The sequence below is a fragment of the Falco cherrug genome, chromosome 20 (assembly GCF_023634085.1).
Source record: "Falco cherrug isolate bFalChe1 chromosome 20, bFalChe1.pri, whole genome shotgun sequence".
In the NCBI taxonomy this organism is placed as follows: domain Eukaryota; kingdom Metazoa; phylum Chordata; class Aves; order Falconiformes; family Falconidae; genus Falco; species Falco cherrug.
In genome coordinates, this window is record NC_073716.1 from 831,246 (window position 1) to 853,810 (window position 22,565).

General features: G+C 48.3%; 1 protein-coding gene across 7 annotated transcripts in view; it reads right to left on the reverse strand.

Annotated features, from left to right (window-relative positions):
* The window catches only part of KANSL1 (KAT8 regulatory NSL complex subunit 1), a 100,866-nt gene that overhangs the window by 22,235 nt on the left and 56,066 nt on the right, over positions 1-22,565 (reverse strand). For 5 of the 7 annotated variants that reach the window (XM_055697833.1, XM_005439473.4, XM_055697831.1 and 2 more), the window contains exons 3-4: positions 8,538-8,679; positions 3,366-3,470 (exon numbers count right to left, since the gene is read on the reverse strand). In XM_055697833.1, the coding sequence (XP_055553808.1) occupies positions 3,366-3,470; positions 8,538-8,679 (247 nt within the window). The remainder of the gene's footprint in view (positions 1-3,365; positions 3,471-8,537; positions 8,680-22,565) is intronic. The other 2 variants (XM_055697832.1, XM_055697830.1) reach the window with 1 other exon arrangement.

Here is a 22,565-nt window from a genome sequence, read left to right on the forward strand (position 1 = left end):
AGGAGCTGGAAAGCATCAGTCCAAAGTCTATTTATCAGAGGCAGCCCAGCCTCACCTTATCGCACCGAAGACGGGTGCACCCTAACAAGGCTCCGATGTGAGCAACGGCGGGGATGAGCAGGACTGTGAGAGCTGGCGTCTCTGGCATTCAGAGCAGAGGCAGAGCTCCTGCACCGGCTCCTCCTGGATGCACCTCCCAGTGCCATGCCTTCCCCCAGGGCTGGCTGTGCAGCCAGGCTGGGGTCCAGAGCATCCCCCATCACACCAGGATCACACTGATGCTCCAGACTGAGCTCTTCTGTGTTTTGGGTATGCCTGTGGACTCGAAGTCCAGGTCTTCAGGATCCCTACAACTCTTGGAGCGTGTCAAAGATTCGGCTTTAGCACACCTGCTTGTTGCATATGAGCTCAGGAGCCTGCAGTTTCCCCAGGGGCTCCCACGGCAGTGACGAAGCTGTGTGCTGGCAGGCAGTCATGACCCAACAGCAGGAACATCTCCCGTACTCCCAAAAATCTCCAAACAAAACCAGACAGGTTCAGACCTTCACCTATTATTAGATTACAAACCCCTACTGCAGACAAAAGCCTTACCAAGCCACTCCATCAATCTCTTTTCTCATTTACTATTAAAAACGTGAAATGCACACCCCTCGCCAGACTAGCAACACAGCAATGAATGACTAGCAACGGCCGAGTTATTGCTGCAGGGCTTTGTGTTATTCCCATCTTCAGGCGAAAGTATTTATTCACACACTGAGCTTCCAGCTCCCAACAGACATTCCAAGGTCTTCTCTCAACCCTTCCCTCCACTGATGACAGGATTAGTTCCTCCCAGGGATTATCAGCTACATCCCACATATCAAGCCGATGCCGGAGGACACATATCCTGCATTCACGCCGGCCAAAGGAGATACCCATGAGCAGATGAGACCCACAGAGGAGCTGGGGAAGAGACAGGATGGATCCCTCCCCTGACTTAATCTGCCACTTTGTGGGGGAGAAGCCAGGAAAAAAAGAAAAAAACACCAAAAAACCAAACCAAAAAGCCTAACTGTAAGCAGCCCAAAGAGTGCCAAAATGATAAGCACCTCTCCAGGAGAGGCCCAAGAAATCCCCTTCCAGTAAGCGTCCTGACGCAACAGGAATGGTCTCTGGGCTAAACTCTGGCCTGGAGCAGATCAAGGCTCTGACTCAACACCCCACCCTTACGAGCAAGCCTAATTAAGAACATACCCTCCAGCAGCGGGGCTTGGAGGCTGGGTGCCTGGAGGCAGCGTTTCTGGTGCCTGACACCTCCAGCACTGCTGCGGAGAACGTGGCTGCATGGAGCGATGCGCGCGTCCACCAGCAGCCATGTGCGGAAGGGAAATAAAAAGTCCTTTTCAGGAGGAGCTACCCTCCAAGATGGCAAGCACGGCTGCAGGAGCAGCCACAAGAAGGTGCCAAGTACGAACCCGCAGCCTGCTTCACACTGAAAATATTGTTCTCTACTGCTCTCAGTATCTACTGTTTGTCTCACTGTTTACCTCCAAGACCTGCAAGAGAGGTCAGATCTCCATCGCGTGAGCACTGCAGTAATAAAAAGTCTCTGTCTGAAGAGCTCGTAGCCCAGTGAAAGGGACGAGCAAAGGCACAGTGCAGGAAATGAGTAAACACAGCAACAGCGAGATGGCTGTGAGTAGCACAACCAGACAGCACCGGCCAAGCAAGCGTTTTCTCTGCTGTAGACTTCTGGTGCACAGACATTTACTGTTCCATACGGAGATGATGTCTAAGACAATCCAAAAAAGGACAATGTGATGGTTTTGTAAGTATATGGAAAATATCTTTCACATGTAGGGACAAAGTCAGGTGGGACACAATCCATCCACCTGCAGATTCCCAAGTTGAAAATACACGCACGTCACATAAACATCCTGATTTAAACAGATAGGGAAGAAAATATTCTTCCTATCACTGTTAAATTTGATGATTTATCTCCGTTATCAGCCTGCCATTTACAGATTAGCTCCCAAATAGCCAATTCATCAGCGCAGGAGCATGCCATTTCTGAAGCGAATCGGAGCATGTTGGCAGTGCACTCGCTCATTATTCTGCAAGCGCTTTTTGGGTTAAAGCATGAAAGGGGGGGGGGGGGGGGGGGCACACGACAGACGGACATCACTGTTCAAAACCAGACACTGCGTAATGCTTGTGATTCAATCACGATCTGTGGCAGCCCCTGTCATCCTGGCTCTCCAGCCTCCCATCGCTCTTCCAGCGTGGCTCTGTTTTCAGCTGAAGCACCATCTACTATTTCAGTCGTGAGCAAAACCTGTTCATTGTACTAAATCACACAGCAGAGTTTTGGGCTCAGCTAGTCTGCTAATTAAGGACTTAAATTCCAAACACACATCTGAAAGCCAGTGTCAAGCAAGGAGACATTTTATTACAATCACTCGTTAATAACCCCTTTGCGGTCTGGTGTTACTAGAGAAATGCACGGTATTTCATATTAACATTGAGTATCAGAAAAACTCTGACAAAGTCTTGCCAACAATAGGAGAATACACTTGAAGTACAATTTTACGGTCACTTCTAGTTAATTTTTTTATCTTTAACAAGTACATTGAATATTGGCCTACGAAACTCCAGATTCCCACCGTGGTGAAGCTCCGTTTCTCCCCAAACGCGGCATTAGGACAGAAAAGCAGGAGTGCTGCAGCTTGGCAAGAGGAGTTTGAGCCACGCAGGGACTACCCTTCTCTTAGTACTAAACCACAACTTCAAAATCCTCCATTTTAGTACGTCGATGTGTCCCACAGGATCAAAAGTAATCACAGCCAGGCTGAACAGTACGATCAAGCCTTTACTCTGTGGCCTACATTTCTGCATTAAATAATAAATACCTGGCACTCCACATAGTTTCCAGTGCATCTCACTGAAATCATTAGTTCCCTTTCCAAGGGGTAACACTCAGGCAGATATTAATAGCCACATCTTCAGAAGCCTTTGCTAATTGTGCTGCTCTCGGTTCGAGGTACTTTTTTGCTAGAGGGAAAGGATTAGTTAGGATTTTTAAGCTTCACAAAATGCTAATGCGTATTACAAAGGCACCCTGAGGAACTCTGTTCTAACAAAGGTGTTTAAATCCCATCGTTTATTAACCCCCAAATAATCTGGGAGGGGACGAGCTGAGCAGACCAGCAGGTCAGCAATTCCCACGTGAAGTCCCACAGAGAGATGCTTCTGCAGGAGGCCAGTCCCAGGCCAGACACACCGCTCCAGCACCTCTCTCCACTGCAGCCTAAAGGATGAACCTTCCCTACCCAGAACTGACGAACGCGAAGGATCTGGACCCAGTCACTTCTGCTGCTGGCACTTACCAGCCGGTCAGCCCCAGGCTCCAGCTTAACTTCAGCACTAACGGGACGGGATGCATCATCTACTGCAGGATCAGGGGGTGATGCTTCACCAAGAACTATCAGCCCCTGGAAGAGAGGGAAGGGAACAGGAATTAACTGCGGGTCCTTTGGTCTCAGCAGGGAAACTGCGCATCCATCGTCCCCCAGAAACTACAACCACTGCACAGCAAGGCTCGCATTCCCACCACATTTTTCAGACGCGATGCCAAACCGAATCCCCTGCTGCCTGGATTTTCCTGACATCTAAGCTGAACTCAGAGGGGGAAGGACAGTGGCTGAAGCCGGATCACATGCCTTCAGCCCCGTTAGCAGCAGAGTTAGCTCCCTCTCGGGCAAAACTGCTGAAAGGCAGCTGCCGTCCCACTTCCCACCCCTTCCCCTCCACCGAGGAGGTTCAGCAAGCCGCACGCCAGCAAAACCAAAGGGAACGTTCTGCTGTAGCACAGAGCAGGAAACGACTACTTTCATAGTATGCAGTGGAACTCACCACCACAGCCAAGCAAACAATTTTGAGCGGGTGCCAAAAATCTACAGTCAAACTTGTTACTCCGAGCAGATTTTTTTCAAAGAAGTGATATTCACAAAATTCAATACAGAAAGAAAAACACTGATAAACAAGCCATTGCTATAAAGCTAGCGGGACAAAGCACAGTGGCAGAGCACTGTGTTATCAAGCTTAACATATGTTGTCCTGTTTACGTTTTACTCTAAGTGAAGCTTACTCTAAAGGCAGGACTGCTTTCTCTCTGAACACCACCAAGTAAAATAAAATCATTGCAATCATGCATATTCTGAGCTGTATTATAACAAAGCAGGCTAAAATGTGCAAGGGATTACAGAGCCGGTGGAACCTATCGACCATAAATATAATCCAGGACAAAGACATGCCAGAACAAGTTTGCATTTGGTCAAACAAGGAACTAGGGAAAGGGCTGCTCAGATTAGGAACAGGCAGATCAGTCATCTGAAAACAATTCAGGAGGTTGCACGGTGTGTCACAAGGACGTGAGCCTGGAAGGGAACTTGGACATGTTATCTGGAGAGAGGAGAGAGCTACCAGGCTTCCCTCAAAGTCCACAAAGTCAAATCTTACATGACCGATGCCACAGCACGTGGCCACGGAGGTCGCTCGTAAGGCTGATTTTGTGCCTTGACACAATCTTCTATACAACAGATCAGCGGCTTTCCAGAAAAACAGTGGTAGCCCATAGTTCAGGGATAGTTTATTTCAGAAATTCCTAAACCAAATACAACTGTAGATGGCCTCTGACCAGCAATGAGGAAGTAGCTGGCTTCTAAAATAAACATGACGACAGTTTTCTAGAGTCTTCTGACATCCCAGAAGGATGTTTAGCGGATGAGAGGCTGGAAGCCTAAACTCAGTTAAACACTGCTGCGCTTTTCCTCTACTCTTGTAAGATCCCTCTCTAAAAGCAACCCATCACATTTCACCACTGCTTCTAGAACCATCCTCAGGCATGCCTCAGCACACAGGTCAGTCATCTCCAGACATCAGGTGTAGGAGACAGTGGACACGAAAAAGGGAGAAACTGGGACTGAATGCAAGGCTGGAACCAAGGAAATCGCTTCCCTCTGACACTCCAGAAAGCACGTGGACTTTCCATTTGCTCAGCGAGAGAGAGAGATGGGGAAGCATGGCCATCACGAACAGAAACAGCCACCGAGGACTTCTGCCTTCAATTTGAGGGAAGAGGACGAAGAGCTGCTCCATGCCTCAGGAAGGTGCAGTGATTAGTTCTACATACTGTGAGTATCGGTTTAGAAGCATGTCCTTCCACTGGTGACTCTAAAGCAGAGGCAACGCTTAACACAGCCTTCCCTGCGACAGTCACAGATTTGGGTTTCGTGCCATCGTACAGAAGCTGCGCTGCCCAAACCTGCCGCGTGCGCCTGCATCCTCTCCCAGCTCCCAGCCCACAGGACAGCATCTGCCTACGGAGGCATTGTGCTTGCTGCTTTGCCGCTAAGTCTCCATTATTTATACACTTCTGAATAACAGAAAGATATTAGAAGGGCAGCACCAGATTTCCAGCTCCCTTTCAGGAAAGGGAAAGGAACAGCGCTTCTGAATTATTCCGAAGCCACACAATACTTGCTTTTCACCAGCATTCTCCAAAACAAAGAAAAAAGGAAGGCTCCTTCTAGTATTTATGGGCAAGCTGCTGCCTTTTAACTCCCATTTTTATCACTAATTATGGTATTAATGAAAAGTCAATCATAGAGGTCTCAGAGCCAGATCCCAGATGTCTCACAGTCCCGTAATAGTCAGCAGCCCCCCTGCCAGGGGACTAATGGGCCAGGAAGGCGGCTGACACACTTTAAGGTACATCAGGAAGAGACTGAGGGTCCTAAACAGCCTCGCAGTGGGACAGCAGCGTCTCTTACGCCCTAAGCCCGACACAGGAAAACCATGTGAGAGCTGCAAATCCTTCCAGCAAGAGGCTCCTCCTAACTCCCATCCCACCCTTCCCATCCACATTTCTCTTGACTCAGCAGCTCTGGCCAGAGCACAGCCTTCCCCACGGGACGGGCTGCACACAGCAGATCAGAAGCTCCAAGGGAACACAGCGAACTCATCTCGGCTGGCCTGGAACAAGTTGAACCTGGGGCTGCAGAGACAACGTGCAAAACAACCCCGTTTTTAAGGGGTTTTGGTGACTGGATTTCAGCCAGGTCTGCCACTGCACAGAATTCCTGCAGGAGTCCTTCATCTTCATTCACCTCTTATTCCATCTAAGAGTGGAACTCATAAGAGACACAGAAAGAGGGGAAAAAATTGCTGTTTGTTCCTTTCCAAACAGGGAGCACCTGCCACCCACACATGCGGGGAGGTGCAAAGACTCTGCGTGGGGGGAGACCAGCACCACGCCACACCCCACTCCATCTCCAAAAGAGCCCAGAAAGCACACCTGTGTAAAGAAACAAACCCACCTTATTACCTTCATGGACATCCAGTCCTTTAAATTAACTGTACATGCTCTTCAAAACCAACAAAAAAATCAGAGGCACAACAGCCCGCTATTTTTAAGCCCCAGAAAACACAGCACTTTACAACTACCTTTGAACGCACGCTCACGGTTTGCTGTTTTCCTCCACATCTCACCAGGCTCCAACTGAGCCGATCCAAATGTGCTGAAAACACAATTACTACCGAGACACCCAGGCAGCAGTGTACCTTCAAAACAGGAGGGTATTCTCAACTGCCTGGTCTTTCTCTTGCTATGATCTGAGAAAGCAATGCATCTTATCTTGAAGCGGTACACTGAAATGTAAACCTGAACATATAAAGGTAATTAACCTAAAAATAGAATAAAATAGAACAGCAACTTTGAATTCCTGCAGCAGCTACATTTTAACCTCCTTAAGGCCAAATAAGCTAAAATTATGTTGATGGAAAAAACAAGGCGTCTCCAAATTCTTTAATTGTTGTCCTTGTACAATTTGAAGCCAAATCCATTCCAGCAAGAGTCTTGTAGCACGGAAACATGCTCCCGTTTCTCCAGTCTCCTGTACTTGTCACAAGCTGCTTTTACAAATCTGAGCTCTTCACTGGTGAAGACAGAGCATGTTTTACAAGGCATCCCCGAGTTCGGTGACACAAAGGCAGCGATGGCTGGGTGCAAGCGGTGATCTCCATGAAGTCCTGTCAGAGAGGTGGGGTATTTGATACTTGCTTTCTTGTTCAGGCACAACAGGCACTATCAAATCCTCAACATCTGAACTCTTCTGTCACTCAAAGTGGCACACTTTATCTTAAATTCACATACCGGGTTATCACAGTTGAGGAGTTTTCATTTGAACACATCAAAAAAGGTGACATCCTGCTTTCCAAAACCTCAGCTGTACTTTTCACCTTGGACAAAACCCTGTGATGCTCTCCTTCCAGACCCCGAGACTGCCACCTTAGACAAAAACATGTGATGCTTGTGGCCATTATCAGGCCATTTCACAAGTCCGTCAAGTCGTCATCATCTGATGAATGCACCGAATCTCCAACTTCATTAATGAGTTGTCTCATTTCTTCCATTACTTAACTTTTAGCATATGAATGTTTAGCTATTGTGTACTTAGAAACCATCTTGCGCGATTGGCTTTCCCAAGGCAGAAAGAAGACGACTCTTTCTGAAACTGGTTCATTAAGGTGACACACAGCCCGCTTCCCAGAAGCTTCTGCTCTGCTCTGGGTAATGTATTCCACTCGATCCCGTGCTCTTCCACCCAGTCATTTATAGCCCTCACTCCTCCATCAGCCTGTTCTTCCACATAGCTGCATAAAAGCTCCTTCTCCCTCCCCTGCCTGGGCTTTCCACCCGCCTGGGAGCCTCTCTCCCTGCCACCCCCAGAGCACCACACATCTTGGGAAAAGCATTTGCCAGACTCCGAATTCCTGAGGATCTGTAAGTTGATGCAATACCATGAGCCTTCTTGCCACAAACTCCAGACATTCCTCCCTCCAAAGCCTGACATTTAACGTGCATGCCTGAACATGTCTCGATAACAATTCCTTCCTCAACCCTTCTCTGCTATCCCTCATTCTCCTGCCATTTGAGAGCAAGTCTGAAAAAAAATATAATTCCTTCCACAGAGAAAGGTCAGCACCCAGAAACAGTCTTTTTTTTTTTTTTTTACGATACAGACTCAATTTTAAGCCTGTGCTATGTGACAGCATCGAAGCAAACTTCCTCCACAGTCTCCTCCCTTTCCCAGTAAGTCTCGTTAAGCTGTTCCTTATTCCTACCTTCAGCTACTCCCAAAAAGAAGGAATGGGACGGTTTAAAAATACTTTTTTTCAACTAAAAAACGAGATAGGCTCAAACAATCAGGAACACGCATGCAAAAGCAACAGTTTTGTTCAGTACCCACAGATGAACTTTCAAGTAAGGTATTGCTCTCTTCATGCCACCATACTGAACCAGGGAAAAGAATGACACGCAGTCCACGCCAAGTAGCATTACAATTAGTCACAACTGTGCAATATGCTTTTTGAGAGATGGCAGGGGGGGAAAACAAGGCATCAAGACTTTGCACACACACTCTCCACTGCATCGGAAAAGAGAGCCATTAGGAGAAAAAGCAAAATCACACGTATCCGAAGGCACTCCTGGTCCTCACCTTATTGGCTCTAATCTGCTTGTAAATGTCCGTTTGCTGCCGGATTCGGTATTCCAGGTCTGAGACGTGGGCTTGGAGCCAATTCCAGCGACTCACGATGGATGCACGGTCTGCTGCCCATCTCCACTCTGCCCTTTGCCTCCTGGAAAAACAGAGAGGGGAAGGGGGGATTAGTTTGAATGTGATTTTAATTACGCAGCCCATAAAAAACAACTAGCAGAACTGACAGAGAGATCAAAAGCTAGACACTGAATGGCGTGACCGATATCACCTAGCCACCACTAATAATTACCAACCAAACTACTGCCGTGCTATAAAAGCCATGCCTCCACAAAGCAATATTAAAACAACTTTTGGTACGTAGTGATTGAAGTCCTGCCTATGCAAGCGTTAAGATTTTATTCCATGCTTAGCTGAACCAGCAGCTCCAGTCCTACCTGGCCACATCTGCCAGACCCACTTTTCCAAGTCCTGGAGAAAACAAAACTCATCCGCCCTCCCTTCCTTAACGTAACCTCTTTAAAACAAGACCTCTGTCATCAGTCACAAAATACGCCTGAGCACCAGCGTGTACCACATGGCCACAATTAAAACTCGGTGGCAAGTTTCACAACACACCATCATTCAGTTTTAAGAGTAACCGCTGTTTGGAGACAGAGCGACAGAGCTAGCAGCGCCTTGCACAAACTGCTCCCCTGCAAGGAGGTGTTGCACAGCAAACCTGACTTCTGCATCTGATGGCTTGACCGAGCAAACAAGCCAGCAAGAAACGGCAGAAAATTGCCAAGTGAACAACTCCTCCGGATCTCCAGGGCTCACAGGCGCAAGAGAAGGCAAGTGCGTGTGGGCGCAAGGGGAACCCACACACGCTCTGCAGCTCTTGACTGATTTCCTACCTTCTTTAGCTCTGCTGGGAACACAAAAGTACAGCTCTGCGGGAGCGTTTATAAATATGCTTTCACTAGTGCATGGACTACACCACTGCATTTTACAGTCAACTGTTACAAAAACATCCTTACTCTCTGCTGTCACACTCCAGGGCTGAAAGGAACACAAAGATGGTAAGGTACATATAAATCCATGGCTCCAACTCTCCCATGTTAAAAGCCGTAATATTATGAAAATATACCCTAAGCATCCTGATTCTGGTGCATAAATATTACGGCTACCCAGAAAGGAAGAGAACCACAATATGGTGCAGAAACAAAGCATCAGCAGAAAGTGCGTGCACAAATCCAGTGCCACTGTGCAAAGCCTCTGCCACATCTGGATGTTTGACAATTAAAAAAAATTAATCTTAAAGCTATTCCCTTCGCCCATCTCCCCCTCCCTCTGGTATTTTTGAACCCAGTGAGAACATGGGGCAGGGGAGCCACAGCCATGTCCAGATTTTTCTTCCAAAAATTTACCCAAGAAGTCTTCTGCTGAGATAAACCCTTTTTGACGCAGAAACCAGTCATTATAGCAAAAGCAGCACATGGTAAATGAGATTTACTACTGAAGCACCCCCAGCTGCAGAGATGGTAAGCAACAGCAATAATCAAGTTCTTAGAAAAATCTACACCTCCTATGCATCTGCCCTTATTTAGGCGTACTGGTGCTGAAAGCACTTGCAAAAAAAAAAAAAAAAAGCACCAGGGTTATTACAAGTTTCAAACCAACTAATTGAAATACCCTGAAAAGGAGTTGGTTCCTTCAAACTCCAAGCAAAACCCACAAATTTAGAACAAGACACGTTCTCCATATTCTTGCTGGACCTCCCGGCTGCGTGGGCGACATTGCTTCAGTGCCAGTTCTGATGAGGCCAGATTTCCACCAAAACAGGCTACTGTATCCACTGCCTACAGTCCTCCCAGCCCTCCCCAAGACCATTTTCAAAGCACTTTTAGGAGCGTAAGTCCTTCCCTCTGGAATATTTCCCTGTATAAGGTGTCTGCTCTGTTTTGATCAATGCTGACCTTATGCTTTGTGGAAATTTTAGTATTTATTGTAGACTGATGCCACAGCAAATCTTAATCCTCCACCATTTACAGCGAGGATACAGTCAGCAGAGCCCCAGATGAAGGCAGCTGAGCGCCGGGGCTGGGTAAGGTCCGACACACCCCAGGAGCGAGGCCGAGGGACCACAGGGTTAATCTGGTGTACGATAGGCTGAGCAGCTGCCAGCACCACCCCAGCATAACCCGATCGATCACGATCACGCCTCTCTAATCCAGCTCTCCGGCCCAGTCACATTTCCCTCTGTTCCAAGAAGGGTAACACCTTGCAAGCTCCGCACAGGGATCTCCACGCTGAGCCCAACGGGCAGGCAAGCCCCTCCAGGGCACGGTGGGCAGAGGCGGTGTTTGGGAAGCTGTTTGGGAAGCGGATCTCCCTTATCTCGCGGAGACACTTCTCTGAGCATCACTGGAAAAGCAGCGCTGCTCTGACTCAATCATCTGCAAGACTGACGGTGTTTTCATGTCGAAGTTCCCCACAAGACTTTCCAGAACACGTTACTTCTCTGCCAACCAAGTTTCAGTGAAATTCTACCACGTTCTCATTTCAGAAGCTAAGAACGATTCTGCTAGAGAAGAGCTCATCTTTTTTTTTTTTTATAGCTTAAAAACTGCAATGGCTGTGTCTGCTTTTACAGCATCTTCAGCATCTGTGGACGCAACAGACTACCTGGACTCCTAGAAAGTTTTGGGCTCCAAGCCAGATCTTAGCAGGTTTCACAGTTTGCTCTCTGGGGATCCACGTAGCACTGGGCATTGTTTTTAGAAATAGCAAAAGCTGCTGAGAATATCTCCAAGCTGCCCGCTCCCTTGCTCACCTCAGCAACGTTACAAAGCACCTATGCCTGCTGGAACAATCCTGGCCTGCTCCGTTATGTACATCTCATTCTTTTGCTCAGACTACACAGAAATCAAGATTAAGTATCAAAAACAGTTCACACCCATTAAGCGACACAGCAGCGTAAGCAGCAGCAGACCTGCTCCTTCACCTTAAAATCAGGACACGTCCTATCCCAGAAAAACCCACTGGATTTAAACCAAAAATAAACCAAGAACGCGAAACACAGTAATGTATACTTCATCCTCCGACACCCTGCGGCATAGGTGGAGGAGGGGAAGATACATAATGATGGCTCAGCCACACTTTCCAAAACAGTATTGAGCGTAGTGTGGTCCTCTATATTTAGAATTAAGCCTTTTTCAGAGCCTGTTCAACTACACCCTTTGCTGTGATGTGCTGTCAGCAACATACATGTGCTTTCCTCATGTAGATCAGCTTTTGGATAACAAGCTATATGGCTTCTTTAGCTTTAACCTCTGCACGAGTATTTTGCAAGAACAATTATTTTCTTGACTAGCGCTAGAAAGTAGCAACCACGCAAAAATAGAGCAACTGAAGTCACTGCAGTCACCACCAGCAGTCACCTAACACCTCAACCAGACACCTCGCTCTAGGGGGAGGGAAGCATTTCTAAACATTTGGGACTTTTAACATGACAATTAACAAAAGAGTTTATTGCACTTGTCCAAAACGGGTTTCAGATTAAGCTGAACAGGAAGACTGATGAGAGGGCCAGGTGGCTGCCGAGAGCGGTGCTGCTGCAAGTGGGCTGCATGGCTCCTCTGGAGAGGGGTCTTCTGCTTCCAGAGGCAAAGCTGGCACGGGGAGAAACGCAAGCAGCAGCAAAGCAGTTAAATCCTGCATCCTTCCAAGGGAAACTACTCATCATGCTGCTGCACAGGTGCACTCTGTGTGACCGCAAGCACTTGCTTGAAGAAAATAGGCTACGGAGAATGGCATGGACAGCCTCTCCAGCTGGGACAGGAGGGTAAACCGATGGAACAGCACATAAAATTAATTATTTAGGAGCCTGATGCTTTAAAAAAAGATAAATTTCCCAGGCAGACTCCTTCTCCTCCTGCAGACACTGGTGTGTGCAGGAGAGTGGCCTCAGCAGATGATGCGGCAGAAGCATCATCCCAGCAGCCACCCCGCGCCCGTGTGCACCCAGCTGGCGTGGCACTCAGCTTGACCGACAAGGACAGCGTCCTGCAAACTTAAGCAGATGGTGCTTATTGTAAATAGTGCATGTGTGCAGAATTAGCAGCCTTACGTCTCCTCCTGCGGAGGGAACTCGCACATGCCCAGAAGGTGCCCAAGAGGGCCAGGAGGCTGGGACTGAGGACGAAGAACATGCGGGGAGCTGAGCCAAGCCAAGCCCAGCCCAGCCCGCAGGGTTATTAAATGCCACGGGAGGCTGCAGGGCTCCACGGGAAGGGGGAGAGGGAAGAACGGGATCCCTCTCCCCATCCATGGCAGAAGAGCTCAAATCCTGCCCTTTGCGCCTGTAGCCTCAAACAGGCACCGACAGCTCCTGCCCTGTGGTGCCAGGCTCCCAGACTGCTGTACCCGCCTCCCCAGCAGAAACCCACAGCCTTTAGGGAACCACGCAAAGAAACTTTATCAACATGACAAATTCTCACAGGTAAACACCCCTTCCTAAAAAACAGGAGTTACTCTACAATGACTGCAGGAGGGCAGTGGGGGGCAGGGAATAAATCCCATGTTACATCAGCCCGAGTGCTTGGAATGGGCTCCAGTCCTTTCCTTAGTAAAAAACAGGCAACTGTGGGTTACAATCAGTCATCCTAAATGGCAAAGTCAACGTCAGAAAGCAAACCCCACCAGCCAGGTGCTCCTGCCAGGCAGCAGCGTCCCCGTTTCGGATGCGCAAGAGCCAAGGGGACAGCAAGGTGCCCTGGTTCGGCCAGTTCAGAGAGGGAGGTGTGCTCTCCTTGTATGATTTTTTTTTTTTTTTTAAATAAGCAGTACAAATACAGCGCTGTCAATGAACACAGCAACACCTCGGTCGATGCACTTCCATCAGTACGACCTGTGCTCGACCCAGGCCAGCCATGGCAGCAGTCGTGGTGCTGTAAAAGCTTTACAAGCTCCACATAGATAAGCCCTCCCTAAGACAACCTCCACCCACGAGCTGTGCTTAAACCAAGCCTACAGATAAAAATCAAATCAAAGCTGCCCACAAAGCACTCCTGGGTGAAGACGCACAGGGATATCCCCACTTCCAAGGAACGGCAGACCCTTCTCCCCCCAGAAGGATTCACGGACCACCTTGCCGGCTGGCTTTGCACCAAGTCCTACCAGGCACACCTTCACTGTGTTCTTCCTGGACCCCAGGGGAGCCGTGCTGCCCCCCTCCACCACGGCACCGGTGGTGAGAAGCCCTTGGTGGCCATCAGTCCATCTTGCCTTCTGTTGAGTCCGTGCAGCTGAACCCCAACAGGGTGGGCAGAGATGGCACCAACAAACGGAGGGAACTGGAGATTAGCGGAATTACTTCTCACTGGGAGACTGCCCTACTAAGGCCCAGCTGCAAAGCAAACAGAGCAGATCCACCAGCTGCTGCTAAACCACCCTGATAATGGCACAGAGCAGCACAGAAAAATGAAGTTAAAAGATTTCAGATTGGAAAGTTACAGGCTGAAGGGAAAGCACATATCAGAACCACTTCTAGGAGTCAGCAGTAATGAATGAGAAGCGGCCGCCAGGGTCTGGAGTGAGATTGTTTCTGCCACCCAGAGCACTTCAGCAAACCCAAATCACGTTAAACAAGGAATAACAGGTCATGCTGGAAGAAAAAAGGAGTCGATGCCAGGCAGAGAGAGAAATGTGACACACAGAAACACTGATAAACTTTCTATGCAGTCAAGCAGCCTGTGCAGTGAAACAGCAATGGGAGAGACTCACCGTGAGCCAGAAACGCTTCTGGCGCTGAAGCACGAGCCCGCGGTGAAGCCGTGGCACCGGAGGGCAGGGGAGCCGGCACAGCCGGTGGATTCAAGTCCCCGGCTGTGACACCACCGGCCTCTCCCTCCCAGCACAGACACAGACGAACGTGCTGCGACACCAGGCAATAAGCTGCAGCTTTTCCCAGGCACTTCCCATGCGATCATACTAGATGATCTCTGAGGTCCCTTCCAACGCCAACCGTTCTGTGACTCTGTGGCTCCCCTCCTCCACTCATTTCTGGCACGTACCCAGGGGCTTTTCTGTCCCCTGAAATGCAGTCACCTACTGACGCAGAGGCCACTCTATATTTACTCGCCCCTGTCCTATGCAGCTTTTGATGGAAGGAATCACCAAAGATCACCTGGTCTGGTTCAAAGCCTCAGATTTTGAGACCTTCTCCTCAAAGACACACACCCTCAGTCTCTCCCACCTGCCAGATGCAAGCTGGGAAGGTGGTAACTGGTTTACCGTAGGAGGCTCACCATGGCACTGGGACAGAGCCCAGGAGGTACCGTACAGGACATTTCCCGAGTAAGCCAATTAAGTATCTGTCCACCAAATGAGGCTTCAGTACCAGGAATCAGGAGATGCTTGCCAGGTGATGCACAACTGGAGGTCCACTTTGACAATCCTGAATGTGCCATGCTGTGGGGAGAAGGATTTAGGCTCTAACCCCCCCCAGCCAAGACAGCTGGGGGAATATTTCACTATCTGAGGGAGAAAAAACTGAGTGGAGTTTGTAAAACAACATCCCATGGAGCTTCCTCTGCAAGACTGTCTGCACTGAGCTGGTTCTTCAGGGAGGTCTCCAGCCTGGTCTACTGTTATGCTATATGGCCAAATTCTCCTTCCCTTGGGTTGGCCGCTCCCACCCCTTGCACTGATGTGCTGGAGTCCCACCCCAGCACACCACAGCCTTTCCCACCAAAGACATGGCCCACCATGAAAACCTGGATTGTTCTGGAGCCACTGTCCACATTCACCCCTCGCGGGTCTACCACGCTTCGGACCTGCCAGAGAAGTTGTCAAAAAAGCAGGCTGGGTGCTACTGGTTTGCCATGAACTGTTCCTAACATCCCAGCTGGCTGGCTCTGGATTGGTAACCACCTGATTTTGGCCTCACATGGCCACTTTACATACTTGTCCTCTTCCCAAGGAACCAAGAAAAAACACACATGCAAGATCTCATCATCAGTTACGCACATCTCAGACTGCACCAGGCAATCTGCCACTGCAGGAAGCGACAGTCCCATCTCGAATTTTGATTCTGCTCCAAAATCTCTGCACAAGCTGCCCTCCTCTTCCCACCTCTGTACTCAATGCATCCCACCACTGCCAAAATGCCCAGAGGTGCACTTAGTGCCTTCCTGAGAGCTGCCCAAGTACCAGCACTTGATGCAATCCACTGTTCTTAACTAGAAGAGAGATCTTGCTGCCAGCCAAAGAACATAAAAGCGGGGCATGCCACCGCTACGTTCCCATTTCCACCTGGGATCTTCAGCAGGGACAAAACCTGCCAACAGACCAGAAAAGCAGTTTCAAGTATGACAGTTTATGACATTCAGCTGTCAACTCTATTAAAGGGCAAATCATCCATATTAATTCTGCATGTTTTCATTGCATTACCTACCACAAGGCAGCAGCCCCAGGCAAAGTTTAGTAGTGCAAATGCAATGCAATGCTTCGTGTCCACACTAGTGCAATGACTACTCCTGAACAATAATGAGATGCCAAGAGAAATCTTATGGTTACATCAACTCCTGTTGATTTACTGGAAACTGAAAAACATTAGCATTAAAATCAGGTTTAAAAGAGTTTCCCATCCCTTTTCTCTGCTCATCTTCTCAGGAGCCCAAATGCCAGTACTGCAAATAAAGTAAAATACTGGGACGTTCGCTGTTAAGAGTCCATGCTAGGGACAGTTTCACCAGTGCTTAGGCACCCTGGAAATTCAGGACATGCCCAAGTGAAAAAGCCATGTGCTCTGCTGATATAAATTCTGACAGCAAAAAATTTAAGTGTCATCCCCCAAGCACCACACAAATGCAACTTTTACAATTCCTCTCATGATCTTTAATTGTGCCTCACTAAAAAAGAAGAGATCTGCACCCAGTTCAGCTGCTATTTTCCAGTTTGCTCCTGTCCCCATATATTCTTCAAGTTCATTCCTCAGACCACCAAGCTTTTATAATTATTTTTTTTCAAAACCAGTGCAAAACCAGATCTATGGGTGGAGCAAGAGTTAAACTCTGCCAAACACACACGCATGACAACTCCAAGGGAGGAAGAGAAAACCCCACAAGCGCTCAAGAACAATCTCATTAGTTGATCATAACATTTCTGCCTGCGAAGAAGCCAAAGTGAACAATTTGTTCAGCTGAACACCCGCCCCCACCCTGTGGACAGAAACATCAGCTTCTGAAGGGCTCTTCTATTCACAGCATGTGCTCGGCACTAATCTAAATCTAGTTCAAACCTCAACTCGGTTCATTCATTCCTGTATTCAGAAAAACCGGAGACCTCTAGAGGCTGGGAGTAAAGAGTTATTTCCACTGTTCCTCACTGAAAAACCCCCACTGCTCAGGGGAAATTTGTGAGCACAAATCCTAAGGCATTTTGCTGCTGAGCAGGGCTAAGCAAGGATGCCAGGCTTCTGCCCAAGAGAGAGGGCAGCACTGGCCGACTGCCAGCAACCCAGGGGCCATGCACAACTTGCATTCAAATAAAGCAGATCACAACTGCCCTCCTTTCTGATGATGAGGAACCATCCAAACCACTCCACTGGCCACAGCATGCAATGCTTTGTCTACAGAGCAACCATCACCCAGATCAGGATATGAAAGGGTTGTTTTGGCATCTCTAGTTCATTTCTATTAAAAAAGGAGAAGGGGGGGGGGGGGGGGGGGGGGGGAGGAGAGAAAGAAACAAAAATGGCCCAGGCCAGCCATTAAAAGATGCCTGAACTCCTGCATGGAAATTGTCGCAGAACCAGACCGCACAGCCTGTGGCAACTGCACACAGCAGAATCCAAATTTCTAATACACCAGTTGCAGAAACGGTGTCCAGCCCATGGCTCAACATCGGTGCTGAGCCGTGGGTCCCAGCAGCCCCTCAGCCCCAGGTGACGCTCCAGACCATCAACCAGAGCTCATGTCTTGCATTCTCCCTTCTTGCTGCTATACTCTCATGGCCACTCTCTCGTGGCAGTTTCTTTCCCCCAGGTATTCCCAAATCCCTTCCTAGAGGAAGGTAAGTGCAGGCCAAGGATCCAAAAAACCCCTTGGACAGGTACAAAACTCAATCCGCACACTGACCTACAGATGGGGAAACAAAAGAGGGAAATTAAAAATACCAAAGTGAAAAAGTGAAATAACTGCCAAGGTAAGCTGGGGGGGGGGGGGGGGAAGACACCCACCCCAGCAACCTGCTCATTGCACAGAAAAAACCAAAGCTACACCAACCCATCCTCACAGCCCTTCCTGCCTCCAAACAGATTTTACTTTGATTCAGGCCAATTTTAACTACTTTAGAAGCTGCGTAACAGAAATACACTTGAATGCACTCTGAGAAAGAAAGTTTCCTGTGAAATGAAATGTCAGGGTATTATTTATGTTGTTGAAGAGTGTCATCACCATCTACATACCTCCATATCAGGCTTATCTTAGCAAGATTTATACTTCTGAAGTGCAAACGGTCTCAGAAAGCATTATCAGAAAAGGAACTAAAAACCAAGCCACACTATTAAACTGTCCTTCTTCCCTTAAATGTAATACTTTCAAAAATAATATATGGCATGTAAGAGGAATCCCAGCAAGCAGGCAGGAAACAGGCCAGCAAATTTTACAGACATACACACAGACACATGGAGCAACCAAACTACTCTGTTTCTCACCAGTAAACTGAAAATCATAGTTTTATTTACCTCCTGGTTTTAGCTCAGGGCAACACTGCTGGCTGGTGAAACATCAGCCCCATTACCTGCAGACAGCTGTTAAGTTTGGCTCTCGCACAGCCGTGTGCCACGTTCAGGGTCTGGCTGTGCTGCAGAAATGGAGTTAACATCTGAAATCAGAGCAGCTCAAGACCACCACCCCGGAAAGTGACACGCCATGCTGCCCCAGGCGTAACACAAGGCACATGGGCTCACGTGCTGATGATGCACTGGGAGCCCACCACCCCCCGGGTCTGGGTCCTGCAGCAGAGCGCCAGCAGCACCGTGCTGCGCAGCAGCCATGACACACGATGTGTCGGTGATGCTGAGTCACTCGCCTCGTGTGTGCTGGCCCTTTCTCAGTCCCATCCACAATCCCAATGGAAACCCACAAACCTCAAGAGGAACACGCGGCAGCTTTCACCGAAGCCTGGAAATGGGCATTTCAAAGGTAGAGCAGGTCCCTTGATCGGTTTTGGTTTTACAAGCTGGAAAGTTGCAATAAACATCTGTTTGGACGGTGACCCTAAAATACTCATTCAGGCCATCAGCAAAAGGACCTGTGGGATTTCAGACACCAGCTCCAAGCAGGGTCTGCACAGATGTCAGTGTGCTCTGCCCACACAACAGCACCTCCACCGCAGCTCCTGCTGCTGCGCCCATCGCACCCACGGCCAAGCCAACAGGAACCAAACCATGGCTGGGTTCCACCCTGTGCCCGCAGGTGTGGGAACAGGTCCCACGGGACAGAAATCTTTAACACTCCTGTTCCCTGTGCCAACCCAACAGGGTGACACGAGGAGGACACCTTCCCAACAGGGGGACAAGACCCAGGTGCCAAGATGAAGGCAGAGGTAAGGAGGGATGCCTTCCTGGCAGCGCTTCCCATCTCCGCTTGGTCCTGCCCAGCAGGAAAATCCCTGCCCAGCAGATCCCACAGTGGTCTGGACTGTGCCACAGCTGCCTGGGACAGGCGTTTGGGCACCTTCCTACCATTTTTCAGAACTCGCCTTCCTCTGCCTCAGCTGACCCGCAGCAAGCGCCGCAGTCGCTTCTCGCTGCTACCAGGCAAGGAAGTCAAGGCAGAGGCCACCAAAGGCTCAGTGCTGACCTTCAGCAGGAGGCTCCCGTAAGCAGCCATAGGTGAAAAACGTGCGCTCCACCTCACCAACCTCCACCCGGCTTCCTTCCCCTAGCGGGTGACTCGTTGGGGATATGGTAGTGTGAGGGCACAGACCCACCTCAGCACCGGAGAGCACTCCAAGCTCTTCTGGGTTTGGGTTTTTTCTCTCATTACTGATAAGCTTTAGGCAAAACATTGTGCCGCCTCGCTAACGTTCCCCTTAGCGCCTCCATCTCACTCCTTCCCAAAGACTGCTGCGGAGAGGGTCCTCCAAAGCGCTCAACTCCCCAAGCCAACCAGCACACACAGATGCAGCTCCAGCCTCTGCTCCTAAAAAGCTCACTGCTCTCCTCCGCTGCCATAGTGCCACCCCCCAGGCTTGCTTATCTTCTTCAGCTATCTCAAGGTGTCATCTGTTAAAAAAAAAAAAAGCGCCCTAATTTTCCATTAAGCCCACAAAGCCCCCCTAATCATAACGGCTCTGTGATGTGGTGCACCCATTCACGACAGAGAGAGTTCAACAAAATGACCACCATACCCTTATGATTTCACTTTCTGTTGAGTTCATGACCAAGACATATATTTGGCAGCACGTCAATCAGCCAGAAGCAAAATCACACGGCCCAGCAGAAGGCTCTGCTCAGACTCAGAACTGGAGTTTAGATTTGTTTGGGGTTTTTTTCCTCTTTCTTAGTTTTCTGAATTCTTTTAAGATCTTTACTGAAATTCTTCATGCTGGTTGCCAGGGCTAGGTTTGAACTTTTGCGATATTTCAATTTTAAGTGCTCCAGATCTTTATGCTATGACATTTATGCAATGCCCCAAGCATTTATTCAGCTGACTGAAAAACAGCCATTCCAAGCTTTAGCTGCTCTTCAGCCCTTAGCAGCAACAATTGTTCTGTGACAATAGCCTAAAATTCTGAGTTTATTCTTCCAGCTATGCCAATGCAAGTATTTTGGGCCATGTCTGAATCCTGTTTTGGCACCCACAAACTAGAGAGCAAGGTGTGGGGAGCAAAGGGAAAGGTAGGGGAGTGAGGTGGGGAGAGGAGGTGGGAATCAGAAGAGTGTGGACGTGAAGAGCTGGCTGTTACGCCGGCAAAACTGACACTCCAGATGCACAGCAGAGCAGCCAGCTGAAAAATACCATGTTTGTAAGACAATTTATTGGACCACTTTTCCAGCATAGCTCTCCACATGCTCATAAGCAACTATGCAGGCACAGCAGCCAGCAGAATAGCTAACACTGCCAATGCGCAGAATTTGCCTGATCATCATCGTACCAGAAAATGCAAGGCAGTTTGTTACCCCCTGCAGCTAAATCCAGGAGCAAGGAGGTAAAGACTATACCATGCATGAAAGGTGTTCATAACAGAACAACGGAAGTTTGCTCCAGCTGCAATGCCCTTTCAGTTCATCGGCAATTTTTTCCCTAACTCTCTGATTAACATGCCATTCTCAACAACACAAAGTACCAAGATGCCCACCTTTCCCCCCAGAATGCCTAAAATAGGATTGTTCAAGCTCACAACCAGCTTCTTCCAGGATCATAGCCTCCTTTTTGGCCAGTAAGGCCCTTTATCAATATTACAATTTTACTTACGACAGCTTCCTAACAGGTCTGGGTGGCACAGGACAGCACAGTCATTACCTTTTTTAGGCCTGTATTTTTCATTAGAGGTTATACTTCTTCCGTTAGAAAGCAGAAAGTGGCAGAAGCACTAAGCCAATGGAAATTTTGCCCTTTTTTTTTTCCCCCCTCCTCTTCACATTAAAGGTGGGATTTCATCAAGAGATTTACAACCTCCCTTTGGCAAACTCGGTAGCTAGGGACCAGTGACTCCTGTTCACTAAGAGGATACGGTACATGGTAACAGAGGCTGTTATCACCATCTTCACTAACACACCATGAGCGCAACCAGCAACAACTACAAGCCATTTTCTTTGATTTCTTTAAAGTAAGAGGTCTTGAAATACTTGAAAAATTGCACACATTGCAACTCCATCCTAAAACTCTGCCTGCTGCCAAAGCACCAGAGAAGCATGTACAGGCGGATATACTGGCAAAGACCACAAGCCAAGCTTCCCCCAACACATCCCTGTAGAAAACCGGCATCCTCTCTAGGAAACACTATAAAATAAATAAAAACTGCTGGGACACGCTCTGTCAAAGAGCAACTTTTGCTGGGACAACCAGGGTTTGCAGCAGCCATCGACACTTCCCAAGAAGGTACGCTTGAGCAAACAAGGCAATTCACAGCTCCTGGTCTCCTTCAACCAGCGACAAGATACTACCTCACGCTGGGCAGCACAGGACGATTTGACTTTTTGGATGGCTGTAAACCAAGCTTCCCTGAAAGTAATGCAGTTAAAACATCAAAGAAGAGAAGAAAGGGGGTGTTCGGTGTCTTAAATTCTTCAAACAAAACTAAGTGTTCAACGGAGAGGAGACAATTACAGCACAAAGTAAACCATTTGAAAAATTTATTACACTTGTTCAACAGCAAAGCCCTTTGTATGTGTGCAAATAGAGTAGTTTGGTGTCAAAGTGGTGTAGCGCTCACGGTAGACCATTAGTGGCACAATCCCTGGGGAAACAAGAATAGAGACTATGCAAATCAGGATCTATTGTTAAAAGGGAAAATTTATTTCACATTCCTGAGCAGCAGTGTTCCTGGAGCATAACAATTGGTGAGGCCCTTCTGCTGAGTACTGCACATTTTTATGCTCCACAGTAAATCAATATTCCATAATACAGAAACTATGTTAAATTATTGCCAGTGTGAGGACAGCAGCTCAGAGCTCCCATTGGTGAACAGCATCAATACAACACCATGTTGGAACAGGACTTATTTGGGACATGCTTTTCATTGTTCAGAAGAGTTTACCAAAGGCAAAATTTATGGAATTATTCTCCAGGACATTTAAACCTTCCAGCTCACACCACAAAGAGAACAGCACCAGCAAAGGCATGATCATGCTGCCCTCAACTTGGTCTAAACAAGTGCAGCTAGTCATCTCAGTGTTGCAAAGCCTTCCACTCAGGCAGAAAACCAATCTCACAATGAGATATCCAAGAAGAACTAGTTAATTTGAAGCGGAGAACTCCTTGGATCCCCATGCTCCAGCTCTCCTTGCAAGAGGAGATGATGACTCCTTCAGTA